The following is an 18382-nucleotide window of genomic DNA, read 5'->3' as shown; positions in this document are numbered from 1 at the left end:
ATGGAAGGAACTAGAATCTGAAATTAGTTTAGATTTACCTCTACAGGCTGTAATCGTAGATAGAGGCTTGATAGCCCAATTGGAAGAGAGAAATAACCCCTGGATTAATCTTACGTTAAAGATTTGGCAAAAAGTGGTTAAAACAAGCGAAATTCACAACATGCTCAGGCTCTTTAGATGGTGTGCTTATGATACAGAATTTATCCCCAATAGAGGGGATAAAAGATTTAAGTCCTGGATACAGAAAGGCCTTACAACCTACCTTTCATTCACACACAAAAACGCAATACAGAGTTTCCAATACTTGCGAGACAAACATGGCCTAGAACAGGGGGATTTCTTCAGGTACCTTCAGCTGCGACATTATTTCAACCAGAAGTGCAGGCCTACTGACTTCTCAAAAACAGAGTCGGAATTCTTCAGGATTTTAAGGTCGGCCCTCGGTTCGGTTCCCTCCAAATCAATCTCAAAATTGTATAATGCTCTGTTTCTGATTAAAAATGAAAATACCTTGTACATTAAGGAAAAATGGGAAAAGGAAGCAGGAATAGAAATTTCGGAGGAGGCGTGGGGGGAAATATGCAGCTTTCAGTGGTCCTCAACTAACTCTATGGAGTGGAGGGAACACTGCTGGAAAAATATAGTAAGATTTTTTAAGACCCCCCACCAGGAAAGATACAATAATGAAGGTTCAATCTGTTGGAGACAGTGTGGGTCAAGGGAGGCAAACCACTCACACATATTCTGGGAATGTCCTAAGCTGAGTTCATATTGGAAGGGTATCTATAAAATATTGTGCACAGTATTCAAAATTTATCTACCCATGGACATAGAGTCACTTTATTTGGGCCATATAGTGTGTTTGAAACAGAGGAGGGATATAAAGCTACTCCAGGCCCTTTTGGCGGCGAGTAAAAAATCAATCACCAGAAGGTGGCGAACTACAACTCCGCCTACCATACACGATTGGTATGGGGTAACCTTAGAAATATTTAAGATGGAAAAATTGACTTACTCTCTGAGGGCTCAAAAAGATAAATTCTACCAAATTTGGCAAAAATGGATTGATTTTGTAACCCCAACGAGAACAGATTTTGTATAACTTTGTATAACACCCGGTTTTAACAACTTTCCCTCTATAGTTGAGAAGAATGTAAAAATGTAAACTCCCTTCAGTTCAATTGTATATAGTTACTGTTTTTTGAAATAAGTGGGTGAATACGGATGAGCAGTGTCATCTTAATTATACGGACTGTAAGGCATTTAAGGACTGAGTCTTGACACTGGAAAACTGCGACATCTGGATGTTTTCTTTTTCTTTTTTCTTTCTTTCTTTTTAAATTTTCTTTTTATTACATATGTATAGGACTAAAACAAGGAAAATGGGCAGAGTGTGCTATGTAAAATGTCGAAAAGCTGTAAGTTTAATTGTGGTCTTTTTCCAAATAAAAAGATAATTACAAAAAAAAAAAGAAAATTTCTGAGCTCAAGATGCGTCTGCTAATAGCTTTGTGGCCTAACTGGTGGCCAAAAATCTACAGATGCTCTGTTTACAATGGTGTACAACACAGAAAATCCAATAACTGCTGACATTGGAGCAGCTGGAAATAATGACTGGTATTTCTGCTTGAAAAATGACCAAATATATCAATCACAATGTTATAATACTGTCATAATCTGAATAAAATGATGATTATCTGCAAAATGTCATCCAAGAAGAGCCACGTGAAGAATTTATCCAATAACCATCCAGCGAGGTATGACTGCAGCCAAAAACACGGTATCCGACAACATGATAAGAAAGAAGCTTATCTGACGCTAACAGTATCAGTTTGGTTAGATTTGGTCAGGCACCAAAAGTATTCTTTATTCACAGGTTAGTACTATTGATATAAATTTGGCTCCCTTTAGATACCTCCATCACTCTATTGGCATGTTCATGCAGAGCAGATCTGCCGTCACATATATCAAGATCTCCACAATTCACTCAAAAAATAGACTGCAAACAAAGACTGGACACAAGCCAAGATCCTCGAATTGCTCACCCCTAACTCACAAAGTTTTGAATTTCAATTTGTGCAGATATTGATTTGGACAACAAGATACTGCAAAAGAGTAACACTATATAATCACATGGGCACAACACAATTTCAGTTAAAGTCAGAAAATGAAAATGACCACCCAGCCCTTCGACATATGGACTTCTTTCGTTTGCCTTGGTCATTCATTACCCATTCTGGAGGCATACAGCAAGACAAACTGCCTCCCTCAGTATTCAGTTCACACAAATAATCAAATATTGTGCATGATGTCCACATGCCTGATCATAAGAGGCTTTCTCTTTCTGCTTACCTTATTGTTATTGTACCCCCTCCGCCTATTTCGGTGTTGAAATGTCACTGCCTCTGTCAATATGTCAACTTTCTCCCCTCTCAGGTGAATACAACTGCTCCTAGCTACTCCTCTATGGATTCAGTCAGATCAAAACAAAACCAAGACAGAATTTAAGGCATCACAGTATGTTCAGCTTGAGAGAGCATTACATCCAAGGTACTCAAGACGGCCATTCAAAGGTGTTCCATTTCACCATGTAAGTAGTTGACTATAGGAGCCCAGCTTTCAATCCTTTAATCATACGCAGCCAAGGTAGTCCAAGTGCCTCTATACACATTCCTTACAGACACAGCAGAAACGATTAAAATTCTTCTTAAATGTTGCTGATAACAAACACAGAGGGTCTGACATAGCTGAATGGCCCAAGACTGGAAAGGTTTATGCGGGGTAAGCTTGTTGGTCAGTCACAAGCCCACTGGTCCACTCGTGAAAAGACAGTCAGTCTTAGGAGAACAGAGTGGTCACGGGATCCAAATGCATCAACGATGTTGCAAATGGAACCTAAGTTAAAGTTCAGAATTATTAGAAATTTGCTATTTAAACATAAGCCATGAATGTAATCTAGGGTGTCATCTCATACAGCTTTCTAGCCCCACGATGAGGCACTTAGCTGAGGTACTTGTGACTAGCTAGCCATGTAAACAGCTGCGATTGAGCCTAACAGCTAACCTAACAGTAACTTCAGCGACTGTTTGAAGTTAAGAGGCTGCTATTGCTATTAAAACACTCAGTCCTTTCTTCACCTCGCGGCAACAATGGCCTCTCATAAATTAGGGTGCGTAAACTGCTTTTCTTCATGGGTTTAAATGTGTTGGTGCCCATCATATACATTTTTTGTTTCAGCTGTTCACTGCTTAAACAGCTAGCTAAAAGCAACGTTAGCTAACGTTAACTTTTACTGTACCTGATCATGGCTGTCAAATGTTCAGTGCTGTGGATTTTTGGCAAGTAGTCATTCCTTCACACCAATCTCCCAATTAGAGACAAAATAAGTTACAATACTTCATAATGTTCAGTCTACTTCAAACAACATGCAAAATACAAGAAGTGTTGGGAAAGGTGCATCTGATTCCTCGCTTCCATTCCAGCCAAATTTGTGGACTGCCTCCCCATTTAGGATGACATTTGCATTAGGTGAGGACAAGTAATACAACAACAATAACAACAAAAATAATAATGACATCCCAACAATGTACTGTATGTTTTACAGTGTAACAAAATCACTGAAATAACTTTCTACCAGAAGGGTTGCAATATGGGGCATTTGCATCTGCAAATGCTTTTATGTTCTTTCTAAATTAAATCAATATCAGAAATTATTAAACTATAGAAGTTAGGACACTGTTACAAAATTAGACTATGGGACATTATCTTTTTTTCTATTCATGTTATTCTCTTGAAAGCCTTTCATCTACATGATGTGTGTATAAATACACTCTTCATCAGTACAACACAGTGCCAAAAGCCACCAGCCAGGTGTGTAAAAAGCCCTTTCACCATATTCCTAGGCACTTAAAATGACTGTCAGTATCTCAGAAATCCAAGAGATCAGATGGATTGTCCCATGGCAAATAGAATAATAACTTATTCTCTCTCAAAAGCTTTTATAAGACTATTAACAGGCTGAACTTGTGAATGGAAAACTGGTTCTGTGGGGTTTTCTGTGATCAAATAAAGTAAAGGTGAAATTATTACGAGCCAGCCTGTGCTCCTGGGGGTCTTTCTAAATGTTAGCGCGCCTCATTTTCCAGGGGCTGTTTGAACCCTGCTCCTCTGGAGCACACAATGGTGATTTTTAAGAACAGCTGAGGCAGCCATAGCAAAAAGGAAAACCGAACACATTTCCATAAGCTGCTATAAGCAGTGAACAAAACGAAAACATATCACAACACATGAATGCTTATGTAAGATTAAATTCACAGGGCACATTTTTGAGACTATAAATGGGCATAAAACTAATTTAAAGAGATCTCAAAGGTATTATTCTCCCTTCTCAAAAACTTAAGTTGCCACCCCAGGGGCATGTCTATGGCCTTGTCTGTTTTCCTCACCTTAATAGGCCAAACTGGCTCCTCACTCAAACTTAAATTTAAGCATACTGAGATAAAACTGGACGATATGGACCACAAAACATATGTCAATATTGTAGGCGATATATATATATATAAATCAGTGTGTGATGTAAAATGGCAATAAACAATATATATCTTCACATTTTCTGATATGAAATGACTGTTGGCCAGATAGATTTGTATTATCTGGTCAGCCACATTGACTTGGCAAGCAAAGCATCTAGACACTGACACAGCGGGTGGTAGTATGCGCCTTTAAAGTTGGTTTACAATTCAACAATTAACACAGAGAAGAAGAAGAGAAGAAATGAGAAGGAGAGTAGTTAAAGTATACTGGCCCCGAAACGCTGTTGCCGTGGTGATGACGTCAAACTGCTGCACCTGGTGATAAGCCACACAGTGCAGACTAGAGCGCTACACATGTCGCCAAGCTTATAGAATCTATGAGTTTTAATGCAACAAATCTTATTAGGGCTGTAGAACATTAAATCATCCTCCTCTGCTCACTACATCGTAGTCTTTTTACCCACACGTGTACAAAAACGTCAGGTTATGAACTTTTTAAAATACAAAAATGTAAACTTAGCAGTTATCTCACAAGTATCAGCCATGAGAAGCAGGTAATTACTGATCATCAAATAAGCTGAAAAAAATGTATACAGGGCTTCCCTAGTTTAAGGACACTGTCTGGGATTTACTGAAAACAGACAGGGAATCGGGGATCACATGAAACATTTCATCATCACACTCTACCTAACACCAAAAGCACGGTGACATGCAACCTAGTCATGTTTTGCTCCAAATGCTCCTGCATCCCATCACTGAGTCCCTTCTCAACCCTTCTATAAACTGCCACCTCTGCAGAAGCAAGCAACATCTCCAAGCATCCTATCTTTATCTGCCACAAAACCCTTGTGGTTCTGACTACGACGCTCAAAACCATTTTAGCCCTGTACCGTCTGCTTCTGCTCCTTTCTAAGTCACTGGGCAACAATAATTACATTATTTCTAGCAGGCCAGAAGTCCAAACTCTAGAAGGCTGTCAGGAAGAAAAAATGAAAAGGCACCACAGGGAATAATGAGGCAACATTCAATGTCTCTGCAGTGAAACAGTTTGTGAAATTTTTTGCCCCTTGCCCCTGCACTTTGTAAAGCCAGTGACCTCCTGCGTTAGCATGGAGGGGACCTATCCTATAAAATGACCATTTACACCTACAGTTTGACACTGTGTGCTTTATATTTCAGCAGTAAGTCTTTCACCATCACATATGATACAAACATATAACTAGAAGGTACAAGTTGGTACGCAGGGAACTGTTTAGAAATAAAAGTGGGAATGACCATTTTTTGTTTTGCTAATTTAATGGTCTGTCTCTGAAGAACTAATGGGAGCTTAATGCCAAGCGACAGTCCAGTAGCACAAGCTGACCAGCAGCAGCAAAGAGGCAGTGGGGAAAATCAGTGGGATAGAGCCAGAATATTTTCACATCTAACTGTGAATTAAGGGTTTATTTTTGACTTAATTAGAGTTTGTGATATTTGGAATATCACTCTGTTATGACACAGCATTATGAAATAGCCTCCCACGCTGATGTGCGGGCTTACTGGAAGTAATTAGATGTGTATTAGAATGTAAATATCATAAAATTCTTATAACCCAACTTGACAGCACGAGATGGTACAAGACAACACAAGACACTGAGAGTAGCCAAATATGAATTTAATTTAGGAGGGGGAAAAGAGCCTCAAAATGATTGCTGGCTACCAGCCAAAGAGGCTGGACACACCAAATGACAAATATAAAAGCTGCAGCCAAAATTCACCAGGATTTGGCTCGCGGTGAGCAGTAATTTCCGAGCCCGTTTAACAGTTACTAAAGCTTTTCAAATAGCCCATGTGTTCTAGTTCATCAAGTTCAACTATGTCTGCCCGTAGAACAGAACCAAAACACAGTGGCTACGGTGATAAAATATCTGTTGTACAAGAACTTCAACAACTGCACTCAACAGAAACACAAAGGGTGAGGGTTTTCAGAGCAGCCCTACAATTTGTGTTGATGTGTATCTGTAAGTGCAAAGGACTGTACAAACTCTGCAACACCCCTGGGTATCACAACAGACTACTGAAGCAGTGATCAGTGTTAGTGCACCTGCTTTCATGGCCTAGAGGAAATATATCAGGGTGTGTTGTAACTTGGGTAAAGAACTAAAACCTAGCATTTACTAATATTTAAAAAAATTCTGTGGCAGAACTTTCTTCACCTAATTCTTCATAAAATAAGATGTGTCAAGGCGGTTTGAGTCACACACTGGATATACAAAAAAAAAGAAAGAAAGAAAGAAAGAAAAACTTCAACTGTTGCTTATTACCTGTGTCTGTGCTCATCATGTCCTCCCTGCCCATGTATGACCACCTGTCCAGAAGCGTGCTTCCCCTCTTTAGGTGAGTCAATATGAGGGATGAGCACATCCTCCAAGCCTAGGTCAAAGCGCTTGTGCTTGGAGTTGTCCGGGAGGAAGAAGAAGGCCCCGAAACATAAGGTGATGAAGGCACTGAGAATGAGGAGGAGGATGAACTTCTCTGAGAGCCTCAACGTGGCCCTGTGGTGCGGAAAAGAGGAGGCACCCGGTGAAAGAGTGGGTATCCTGCGGCCCGACAGTGGCAGGAGAGCCGGTGTGGTCATGTTTTGATAGTTGAAATGAACTTAGCCTGCGAGAGGAGATAGGAGGGCAGGGTGGGGTGGGTTTACAAGTGCCACAGATGTTGTTGTAGCAGCATGCACAAGCAGGTCAACTGTATTATCTCATCCCTGCACTGATAAGTCCAGAAACCAAAAAAGGCCGTGGTTCCTCTGCAAAGGACTGACTGGTCAACAGGAAAATGGTCATGATGGTTCTGAAAAATGGGAGATCACAGGAAAAGAGTTAGTATTGAATTCAAAGCCGGTTAGTTGCAGAAATACTTTTACAGTACTGTTACCAGAGATATGGCACAATTTTAGAAAAATCTGAAATTTTTCTCTCTTCATTTTAAGCATTCTGCCTCAACAATCACTATTATCAGTTTTCTGTCAGGACTGAGGAGGTACTACCCTTAAAATTAATTCATTTAGTTGTCATTTCTGCCCTGAGGAAGCATGTCCTTTGTGACCACTAGTATCTTCTCGTCAAGCACCCTCACTAAGGCTCGTATTGAGCGTAACTGCACTGAATTACAACCAAATATATGGTGACACATGAAGAAACTGGCATGTGATATATCAAGTGATGAAGCTGAAAAAATAAACAAACCTCTGCATGTTCTGCTGAAATTGACAACATGCCCTTCCCGAAAATAAATACCTCAGACTCTCTCTCACACACACAGGCACAAAACACTTAATCCTTTGGCCATGAGAAAAATGACAAACATATTTTCCAGAGGATTAAGGTATCAAGAGGCTGTGTAATATCTGTGAGATCATCACCAAGCAACTGCCCTCTGCGTATACTGCTCGGACTAACATTGCAGAATGAACACCAGCTTTCTTTTTTCCTGTTTTATACCTTGCTGTCAGACATATGTCGCAATAACACGACAAACAACGACAGAGATAACGAGTAAGATCAGTCTACATATAAATCCTCCTGTCGTTCCTATCAATCGGAGTCGAGTGGAATGACAATTTGCAGTGGTGTGGCGACCCTTCGCAAAACGGTCAGGACATGCAAGCTAAATACACTGCATGCACGTATCCCGCGCTGTATCACACCTGAAGTTAAACCATTCTAGCAAATACTCAGGTGGCCGCACATGTAGAAAGAAGACGGGGAGCAAACGCTTAATTCCGCTCAGCAACTGCTCCGAGTGCTTTAAACACTAATATAAGCAGTGTCATTAATCTCCGATAGATCAGGACAGCTTATGTTAACACCAACGTTTGTCTGAGCTTATTATTGTATCCAGTATTTTTCCTTCTGCTCTGCAGAGATGCGATATCTCGGCGTCTCCACACAGAATACCAAGTTCATTCCTTGACAGTGCCACTCTGTGTTTGATTAGCCGATACAAAATGCTAGCTAATAAGCGAATGAGCGGCTAACTTCTCCAGCTAACGCTGGCCAACATGAAAAACGAAGAGCGGGACATAAACTGTCACGCAATGCTCAAGAAGAGCCATGAACACAAACAAAACATACGCGTTTTTGCTCGCTGACATTTTAGTTATTCGTCAGCGGTAAAGGCTGAGCTTAGAAACCTATAGCCTGCTGAAGGGCTAGCTATTTGGCCAAGCTGCTAACGCTAGCTAGCTGAACTGACAGAGGTAGCGTCTTGTGTAGACGCCGCTGTGCTGCATCACTACCTTTCTCATTTGCTCGGTGAAAATCGATCCCAGTCAGGATTCCCGGGCCACCTTTTCAAAGAAGTCGGTATAGCAGATGTCCTCATGTCCACGAATGTTACACTGTCGTAGCCCGCTCTGGCTGAACCGTTAGCCGTCAGTTCAGAGCCACATAGCGGTACAGCTCCGAGGACGTTGAGAGGATGTTGATGACTGGCTGCTCTGTCGGACTGCAGCGACGCTGTGACTGACTGAGCTGCTGCTGCTGCTGCTGCTGCTCGGCAATCCAGCATCAACTACTCAGCCTGCGCCTTTAAGGGACCGTCTGACAATTTCTTTAGGGAGAATGACTGTAGAATAAGACTTTAAACGAGGCAATGAAGGGCAAGAAAAAGTCACATATTCATCTGACCAATATGCTTCCCCTTGATATTAGTGATTGTGATATCAGTTAGAAATACTGAAATGCAGCTGTGAGATGCATAATTTCAATGAGTCACGCCCTTCTCTCACCAATTCAGTTTTGTACAATTCCAAATAAGACTGCAAAGTATTTAGATATTTTACTTAAGTAGGCTAAAAGTGACCAAAAGATAGCCCGTCACAAATAAAGTGCCAAGTGCTGTAATTTACACCATCTGGAATTACTGTCTGAAATGTATTTTATGACAACAAAGAGATGTTATTGAACATATAGCTGGAGATGTGGAGATTCAAAGTATGTTTGGTGTATTTGTGTATAGCAAGGCTCTAATAAAAAAAAATACTATCAAGTTATGGTAAATGTAGGATCTGAGGTGCACTAGGAACTTAAAGTTAAATATTTGGGTTTCTCTCTAATGCTTCAGGTTTTACCTTTCTTCTTAAAGAAGTGCAGCACTAATTATTTGTAGTACCAAGTTCTCATATTTTTGTGAGTCATTTCATTAGTAACAATGAAAGTATTTAAGTCTACCAAAAGCATAGGTACACACATGTTTGAGCAGATCTTTTAACTGTGTTTTGACAAGAGTAGAAAGCAAAGGTAAGGAAAAGTTTTCTACTAGAGCCTCAATAAATCATATTCAGTGCAATTTATCTCTTGGTTAAAGAGGATGAAGCAGCACTAGTGAAGACTTAACTGCCATTTTTATAGGAGTGGAATGCACATACAGTATACAGTTCACCAGTCAAGTACAGACATAACTTTTCACATTATGATGGGCTTGAATAAGTATAACCATTAAACAAAATAATGATCAGACAAACAACTGGATTGACTTTTTTTAAAAAAAGAGAACCACGAGAGAGAAAAATTCTGCTCATGTCTTGGTGATATTTTGGCAGCTACATGCAGCAGCACCTGCTCTATTCACTACCCTGCTTGGATCAATACATCATAAATGATCGGTGAACAAAATTGAATAATCTTGTCAAAAACACTCTGTGAGCTGTGTTGCCAAGAAGGACACAATTTATGATATTAGTCCCCTGGTGTTTGCTGAGGACTCTCTTGCCTTTCTTTTTTATTTTGGCCCAGACAGCATGTGCTCTGTCTTGTTATTCAGCGGAGAGACACCGCTGAATATAAGACAGGTGTCACTTTGCTTTCAGAAGGATTTCTTTCACTCTCAGGGCACTTTTCTCTTCGCTCTGGCCAAAGACGCATTCCCAGCCAAGAGCTTGCTCTGTGCTCTCTGCGAGCGAAGGGTGTAATTTGTTAGAAACCTCAGCGATGACACTTCTCCTGCTGCTGAATAGCTGGCTTTCCTGTGGTGTGACTTGGGTGAGGGCCACAAACCTGGCTGAACCACAAACTGTCAAAGACACGCCACCGACAAAATGTTCCACTGTGTCTAGTCTTAGATCATTGAACTTCAGTCTCTTACTCTGGTATAACAAAAGTAGAGTACAAAGCGACCACATAAACATACAACCTACAATTTTATGATTGAAAGCATGAGGTGGTCTGTAGGCCCTGCAGTGTTAAGTGGGTGTGCAAAAAAGCAAAAGAACTGTTGCAGCACCACTGCAGATTCTTTAAACAGCTCTAAAGGGACTATATCTGTGGTAGAAATTTTAGTGACAACTGCTCACAGTCAGGTCTGTACATGCTGATAATGGCATCCAGCTCAAACTGTAGCATGGCCGCAGAATTTTGTTTAAATGTAACTTTTAAATTCTAAAGTAATCTCAGAAGCAGATATTGTCAAAACCTGGACAAATGAAACAAAGACAAGACAGACAGATGGACAGATGATAGATAGATAGATATCTCACTGCATATACCTCCCAGTCAAGCTCAGAAAATGATTTGTGAAAATATTCAGAGCCACTGTAATCACCACAGTGCTCTGCTTGAAAATGAGGACTGTATTTCTTGTCCCTTTGTCTTTCACCATGAATGCTCCATGTTGAAGCAGAGCTTAGCACTGCACTGTGGCACTCTCAGCCCACATACCAAAGTGAGCTTTTCTCTGGCAGGTAATCTATCTGTGCACAAAGTTCACCCATAAAGACAGTGCCAGCATTTTGCTGAGTGTGGAGACAGCCAGCCACTGAGTCCATCACCAGGCCCTTGAGCTGCCACCAGCTGCAGCCTCACTCGCAGCAGCAACAACGGGGGCCACTGGGATGCATGATTTACAGGACATCCCTCAGTGAGTGAGTTAGTGGCGGTGCTGTGGTGTGCAGCGTCGTAATCATTGTGAAGTCCTCCCTTCAGAGAGGCATCGCCATGAGTCACCCTCTCTCCTCAGCGACAAGGGCCAGTTGAGTTTGATGCCAGGGCCGGTGTGGAAGCGAGTAGAAACACAAAAAAACCCAAAAGCGCTGAGCAGACACAAAAAGGCTGACAGTTTGCAAACCACAGCCAAGTTGCAGAGACGAGGGATATGAGATGGGGAGAGAAGGGAGGGTGTCCTTTGCTTCAATGCATCTTTGATTATCATTGTCAGAGGGATGGATTGCTGGCTGGGAAGGATTTATAACACATTTCACACCCAGAAGGAACAATGCTGCAATGACAAAAGCACTCATTTTTCATAGAAAAAGAAAAGAAATAGTAGAAAACAAAACAAAAGGAACACAAAATGTCTTCAGGAGACCTTAGCGAACACAACCGAAATCTGCTCATCTTTCAGCTTCTTATTTGACAGGATGAGCTGGTCAGTCATGATGGTTTCAAACTTGTGAATGATGTACTGTACCAGAGAACCCGAAGTAACCAATCTGTCAGCGCTCAGGCAAGGTCAACCACAACCTCTGGCCCTGGTGGACAGCACAGTGTGTGTGTGTGTCCATACAGACAATGTGTGTGACTCAAGTGTCAATCCCACGCTCTAGTGGAAATGACTGCATATAGTGCTGAGAATGAGCTCTACAACAACCTCTTGATTTTTGACATTCCAGTTAATGGTGCGATGCAGCGCCTTCCCACACTGCCAAGAACAGTGATGATGAGTCCCTGTGGAGAGTGAGGCATGATGGGAAGATAAACAGAGCTCTGTCCACATGGCTGTGTCAAGAACATCTTCTTCATCCAGTAGGGTATGGATACTTACCAATCTAACAAATGCTCCCAAAGGATGGAAGGAAAAGAATGTGCCAAACCTCCAATCTGAATTTGTGGAAATCTGGGGACAGGCTGGAGGGAGACCAACTGGAGAGGGAGACTGAGTCTACAGCTGATCACCTGCAAGATCTGGTTCCAGCTGCCGTACCTTTATGCACACAATATGCATTTTCACATGTTTTTCAGTAGTATGAGTATTGTTTTAAACTCAGTTCTTGATTCCAGATAGCTTGTGCATCATTTTGTAACACATCCTTTATTATTTATTAATATTTCCTATTAATTGTTTCCTAAACATCTGGAGAAGTTAGAATCCAACATCCATCCATCCATTTTCTATACCGCTTATCCATCAGGGTCGCGGGGGAGCTGGAGCCTATCCCAGCTGACTACGGGCGAGAGGCGGGGTTCACCCTGGACTGGTCGCCAGTCAATCGCAGGACTGATACACAAAGACAGACAACCACACACTCTCACACTCACACGTGGGGGCAAAGTAGAGCAGCCAATTAACCTAATGTGCATGTTTTTGGTATTGTGGGAGGAAGCCGGAGAACCCGGAGAAAACCCACGCAGGCACAGGGAGAACATGCAAATTCCACACAGAAGAACCCAGACCGGGATTCGAACCTGGAACCCTCTTGCTATGAGTGCACCACTGTGCCGCCCTAGAATCCAACATAAAAATTGGAACTAAAAAAAGTTCAGAAACCTTCAGAAGTCATGACTTTAAAACAGGAAACTCATTTTATATGTCCACATTATCTTGATAAGAGGTAAATTGCACATCACACCAGCCATCATTTTGTCAGAGCAGACATTTCATTTTTCGGTTAATAGAAGCCACATTTTGCAGTTTTAACTCAAATGCAATGTGAAAAGATGAGATGAGACAAAATGACCCTCATCCTGTCATAAAAAGCATAGAAAATTAGGATGGCATGCAGGGATTCAGAGGAAGAGTGTAAGAAAACAACAGGACTGCATTTTACATGCAAAACAATGTGTAGCTGGAGTAATTGAAAAAGCTGCGCTGCGGTGAGATTGAGAGTGCGGCCTTCCAGCCTTCGCTGCTTTACAGGCTTGAGATCTGGATGACACCACATTTTCTATATGAAGAAGCAGGCTGCCTGCGCTGTCACTTCATCATTTTCTATTAAGATGCCAGTCCCTTTATTCTCTGGGGCAGAATTACACAAATTATTCTTAGTTACAGCCGCATCATTTTTTTGGCAGATCAGGAACGTAGTGTAACATACTACTTATCTGGCTATTAATCCTTTCACCTATTACTAACACAAGCATCCCCTTTATTCAGCATGAATCTCTTTGTATTTATCTGTCTTACTGCATTGTCACTGTCTATCTATTGTGTTTATCAGTCCCATAAAACTCGTTCTGGTCTGTAGCTGTTTTCTGACTCTGCATCCTGTTCTGCTGCTCCCACAGAGTGATCAGTCACTTGTGTTGAATTACAGTTCTATCGGAAAACAATACATTACCCGTTTGAAAACACGTCCCCTGGTATCATCATTCAATATCTTTAAAATGTAGAGGATCCAATGTGAGGTAAGGTTATCATTTTGTCAGTGATTTATGGCTTTTATAGGCAGGCAAAGGTGAAATACCAAATTACCTTTAATCTCTTCGACCGAGTAGCTTCCTGTTTACTCACATTTTTCCAAGTTGTTTTTCCTTAGTCGGCGAGTTTACTTTCCATTCAATGAAATATTCATTCAAATATTCTCACAATATTTTGTAGATTCTCCATAATTATTGTTGCAGAGACGGGCCAGCTGTAAATTAGCATTTGCATTATAATGAGACAAAAATAAGAAGAAACGGGAAAACTTTTTCAAGATTGCATCTTCAGACAAATAGCCATACATGCAGCTATAGCATTTCTGTGCGTGAGTGTTTGAATAGCTATGTGCAGTAGTGATTGAGGAAGAGCTGTAGGATCGAATTCCCATCCATACACCCAGCTGTCAATCCTGATGTCTCACCCCCCTTTCTTTATAGCAACAAATAACTAATTAAAACCTAACATAAAAATCAGTACTTGCACATACATCTGTGTGATAAGAACTATTTAAACTGACAGGAATCATCTCTGGGAAAAAAAAAAAATATATTTGTATAATTGTAGCTGTAGTTTTTATGTTTTGTAAGGCATTTTGTAAATGGGTCTGAAAGCTCGACATCTATATAAGATGGAATTTTATCCGATGTTTTGAATTATGATTTTGGCCACTTTCATATGTTGTCTTAAAGGTTTGAATTTCTATCTGAACGCTGCACGTGACGTCTTTTGTACAAGCACCAAAGACCACATTTAAAAATAATAATGCTGACAGTCAAACTAAATCAGAACTGAGTGCTAAGACTTTTCTTTGTTCTAAGTTTCCTAATATTCCCGCAGCTGACTGTCATACTAACATTTCACAGTCAAAATTTATAGTCCTGAACAAGCTGATGTTTCTTTTCTGAGGCTTTAGTCATTGGATTGCTCCGTTGTTTTGTAGGTATAGTGATGCACGTTCTCTAAACTAATGAAGCCCATCGTGTAGTCTGTCCCAGTCCTGTGACCCTTAGTGACAATCTTTGCACGTTTCATGCTAAATGGTGGACTTCCAATATGAACGCCAAGCTCTTCATATTGCTCCGTCAGCAGTGCATCTGTGCTCTTAGCTCTGAACAAACAAGCCTGATTGGCTTTTAACAACTCCACTAGTTTCCAGAGGGAGCTGTTTAGGCTCCATTTAAAGCCCAGTAACTGTATTACTGTTGTGACTAAGGCCTAACCTCGGCTGTAATCAGGTTACACAGTTTTCAACCCGAATGTTTCTCAGCCTCTGCTTGTCACACAGCCATGCATGCAGGCACAGAGGGATTCTCAGGCAAACACTGGTTTTTATCTGATCTTATATGCACTTCTTTGTCAGCATGGCTCACTTGCCTTTAATGTCAAGTGTTGATGGGGTTTGCATCATCTCTTACATAACTTGCTCTGGCAACTAGATTCTGTGATGCCTGTGAATTATTGACACCACGCTAATTTTAACAAATCAAGATGAATTATTAACAGCTCATCACACAGGGAACCCTCCAACAAGGAGTTCTGTAACACTGTGTTCGTATTCTTGCAGTGCATTTCAGGTGACCTCCTATGTACAGTGTGTGTGTGTGTGTGTGTGTGGTCTTCACAATGATGGAAAGCAGTGTTGCTCTCTTGCAGCCCTGAGATAAAGTGTCTCTCAGAGAAGAATGTCAGGTGCTGTCACAACACTGGATTTGAGGTGACATGATGCTGTGGCAGGTTACTCTATGGATCCTCTGTTCTTGCCTTTATATGCATTGTGTCCTTGTCCCAGTTTGAAAGTTTGGTCATTTCTTTAGACTTTACAATGAGGGAATGAACATGTTGACCACTTTTGGACTTTCAGTGAATGTTTTTAGCATCAGCTCGGTGGAAGAAGCAGTTACTTAGTAGTAAAAGTAGTAATACCATAGTGTATTTACATTTTTTTTCTATATAAGTACAAAAGTATGAGCAGCAAAAGTATATTTAAAGTACAAAAAGTTAAAATACTCATTATGCAAAATGACTCATATAAGAGCAATGTATATTATTGCATTATAATTACTGATGCATTAAGTGGTTCAACCCATCAATGTTGAAGGTAGTAGAGGTGGTCTACAAGGTTTATTCTCCAGTGTAGCTTGTGAATTATCCCTCACGGATCAATAAAGTTTATCTTAATCTGAAATAACACATCATAATCTATTTATTAAATATAATTTGGAATATGAATCTGACCCTGCAAAGTAACTTGTCACCAAAGTTGTTAAATAAATTTAGTGGAGTAAAACGTACAGTTTAGTGTAGTGTAGTAAGTAAAGCAGCAGAAAATGGAAAAACTCAAGTACTGCAATCAGTGACATCATCAGCATGTCAAATCTGACCCTTTTGTTTTTGTTTTTTTTTTAGACTTTTCCATTAGCATTTTCACATGAGAGCAATAACACACACAGCTATCCCTTTCTATTTTGTGCCACAGGATGGAGGAAAAGTAAAGATATGCTACCCCTCAGTCCTGCATGAATCAAAAACTTAAATCCAGTGCAGAGACTGTTGGAATTATGTTAAACCCAGACTAAGAAGTGAGCACCATGTCCAATCACTGGTTCACTTGTACTTCTTCTAACAAAGCAATCAGACTCTAAAGCTGTTCTGTCAAATCCCTCCTGGGACCTCATTTATAAAGTTGAAATGGTAAAATTGCTAAAACCTTACTTTGACTTGGAAATGATCCAATTTCTTAGCAAAGTCCAGACTTGACCTACGTGATTTTCCTGCTGGTTATGTAGGGGTATTGCAGTCTGGGACACATATGTGTCCAAGCCTGTTAACTTTGCATGAACTTTATGAACAACCTGTGATCATTTAAAGGTGTAAGGAGAAAATTACAACATTTGTTTCTTTTGTTTTGTTTTGTTTGTGGGTTTGAGATTGTTTGCCTGCCTTCAATCCTCTCTGCCTTCTCTGTGATCTCATCATCATAAATTGATTTGAGATTTATAGATCAGAGCTTGAGAGCTTGAGAGCTTGAGACTAAGTCCAAGCATAGTCCCCAGAGTCCCCTGCACTGCCGTAAAGTCTCGCACACCCGCCTTAGCAGATCTTCTCTACCTCCCATCCAACTGGTACACAGCAACCAGACGAAGACATGAATCCCACAGTATAACATGTCCATCTGTGTCTTATTTCTCCTGAAAAGCACTGACTACTAACTTATTATTAAAAACTAAATTTGCTCCTAGTTTCCGAGTTTGCTTTATATATATGTGTATATATATGTACATATATATATATAAAATCTAAAAAGTCCAATATCATGTATTTATGTAAAATCAAGTCCTTTATTTGAAGGTTTATGATGATTATTCCCCACGACCCTGACGGATAAGCGTTATAGAAAATGGATGGATGGATGATGATTATTATAATGACACATCTTGACACGCTGTGTATCCTCACGCTCCTTCCTTCTGGTTGTTCATCAGGGTGATTCAAGACTATTGTGGGCTATTCTGCAGCTGAACTTTCAATGACTCTTTGTGGATACTTGTGACAGGCAAACCATGAAAATGTAAAAAGCAGCAAATGAAAAAGATCAAACATAAGAAAAGATGTCTCTCACCTGCGAGACAATATTGTATCATGATCGTTGGTGCTCTCAATTACAAGGTACATTAGAGGAGAGCTCAGTGATGGTTTATGAGGTCTGGCATGAGTCCTTCTCTCTGGAGTTCACAGCCACAGGGAGCATCCTGCCATTTGCAGTGCACTGTCATTGCTCAGTTTGGTGTGTGTGTGTGTGTGTGTGTGTGTGTGTGTGTGTGTGTGCGTTAGCCTGCTTTGTTCTCACTAGATCGACTTCACTGAAAGAAGGGACGGAGTGAAGGAAGTGACAAATCAATAATAAAGGCAGGTTTTGAACCACTCGATCATCTTTAACCCACAACCGGCCTCACCTAATGGAAGTGTTTGAGTGTGTGTCTGTGTGTGTAGGTGTGTCTTTATCCACAGTGACCTCCAATTTACAGACATAACCCCTCTCCTCCCAGCATTAACTGCCATTCAGCTAATCACTCCTTTCCAATTTACTGTAACTTAACAATTACAGTGTTTGACTTAGCCGTGTCACCACTGACATTGCTGATGTCACTTCCTCTGTGATGATGGGTTTTAGCCGAACGGGTCCCCATTCATCAAACATTTATAATAAGAGAGTCAATCTTAAACCGCTTAAGACATTTTTCACGATAATGCAGTATTCATCAGGAGCCTCTTAGCTTGGAATGGCTCTGGTAAAGACAGCTTTTGAGAACAGTGATTATGAATGATTTGTAGGAACAAGCAAGGAAAATGTAATGTCACAGGCAGAGGGGCATGATCATTAGTTCTGGAAGAGCAGGCACAAAAAAGTAGCTCTGTTTTTTTTGTTGTTGTTTTTTTTTTTAGCTTTTTGGGCTTTA

General features: G+C 40.6%; 1 protein-coding gene across 2 annotated transcripts in view; it reads right to left on the bottom strand.

Moving 5' to 3' along the window:
- The window catches only part of man1a2 (mannosidase, alpha, class 1A, member 2), a 109957-nt gene extending 100864 nt beyond the window's left edge, over positions 1 to 9093 (bottom strand). The window contains exons 1-2 of one of the 2 annotated variants that reach the window (XM_046403060.1): positions 8809 to 9093; positions 6836 to 7361 (exon numbers count right to left, since the gene is read on the bottom strand). In XM_046403060.1, coding sequence (XP_046259016.1) covers positions 6836 to 7149 — 314 coding nt within the window. In that variant the 5' untranslated portion in view covers positions 7150 to 7361; positions 8809 to 9093. Of the gene's footprint in view, positions 1 to 6835; positions 7362 to 7756; positions 8725 to 8808 lie in introns of those variants that run through there. The other variant, XM_046403061.1, reaches the window with a different exon arrangement.
- Positions 9094 to 18382: the final 9289 nt, after the last annotated feature.

Source organism: Scatophagus argus, chromosome 11, assembly GCF_020382885.2.
Source record: "Scatophagus argus isolate fScaArg1 chromosome 11, fScaArg1.pri, whole genome shotgun sequence".
NCBI classification, from domain to species: Eukaryota; Metazoa; Chordata; class Actinopteri; family Scatophagidae; genus Scatophagus; species Scatophagus argus.
Note: the sequence above shows the minus strand (reverse complement) of the source record. Positions and strands in the feature narration are given on the sequence as shown.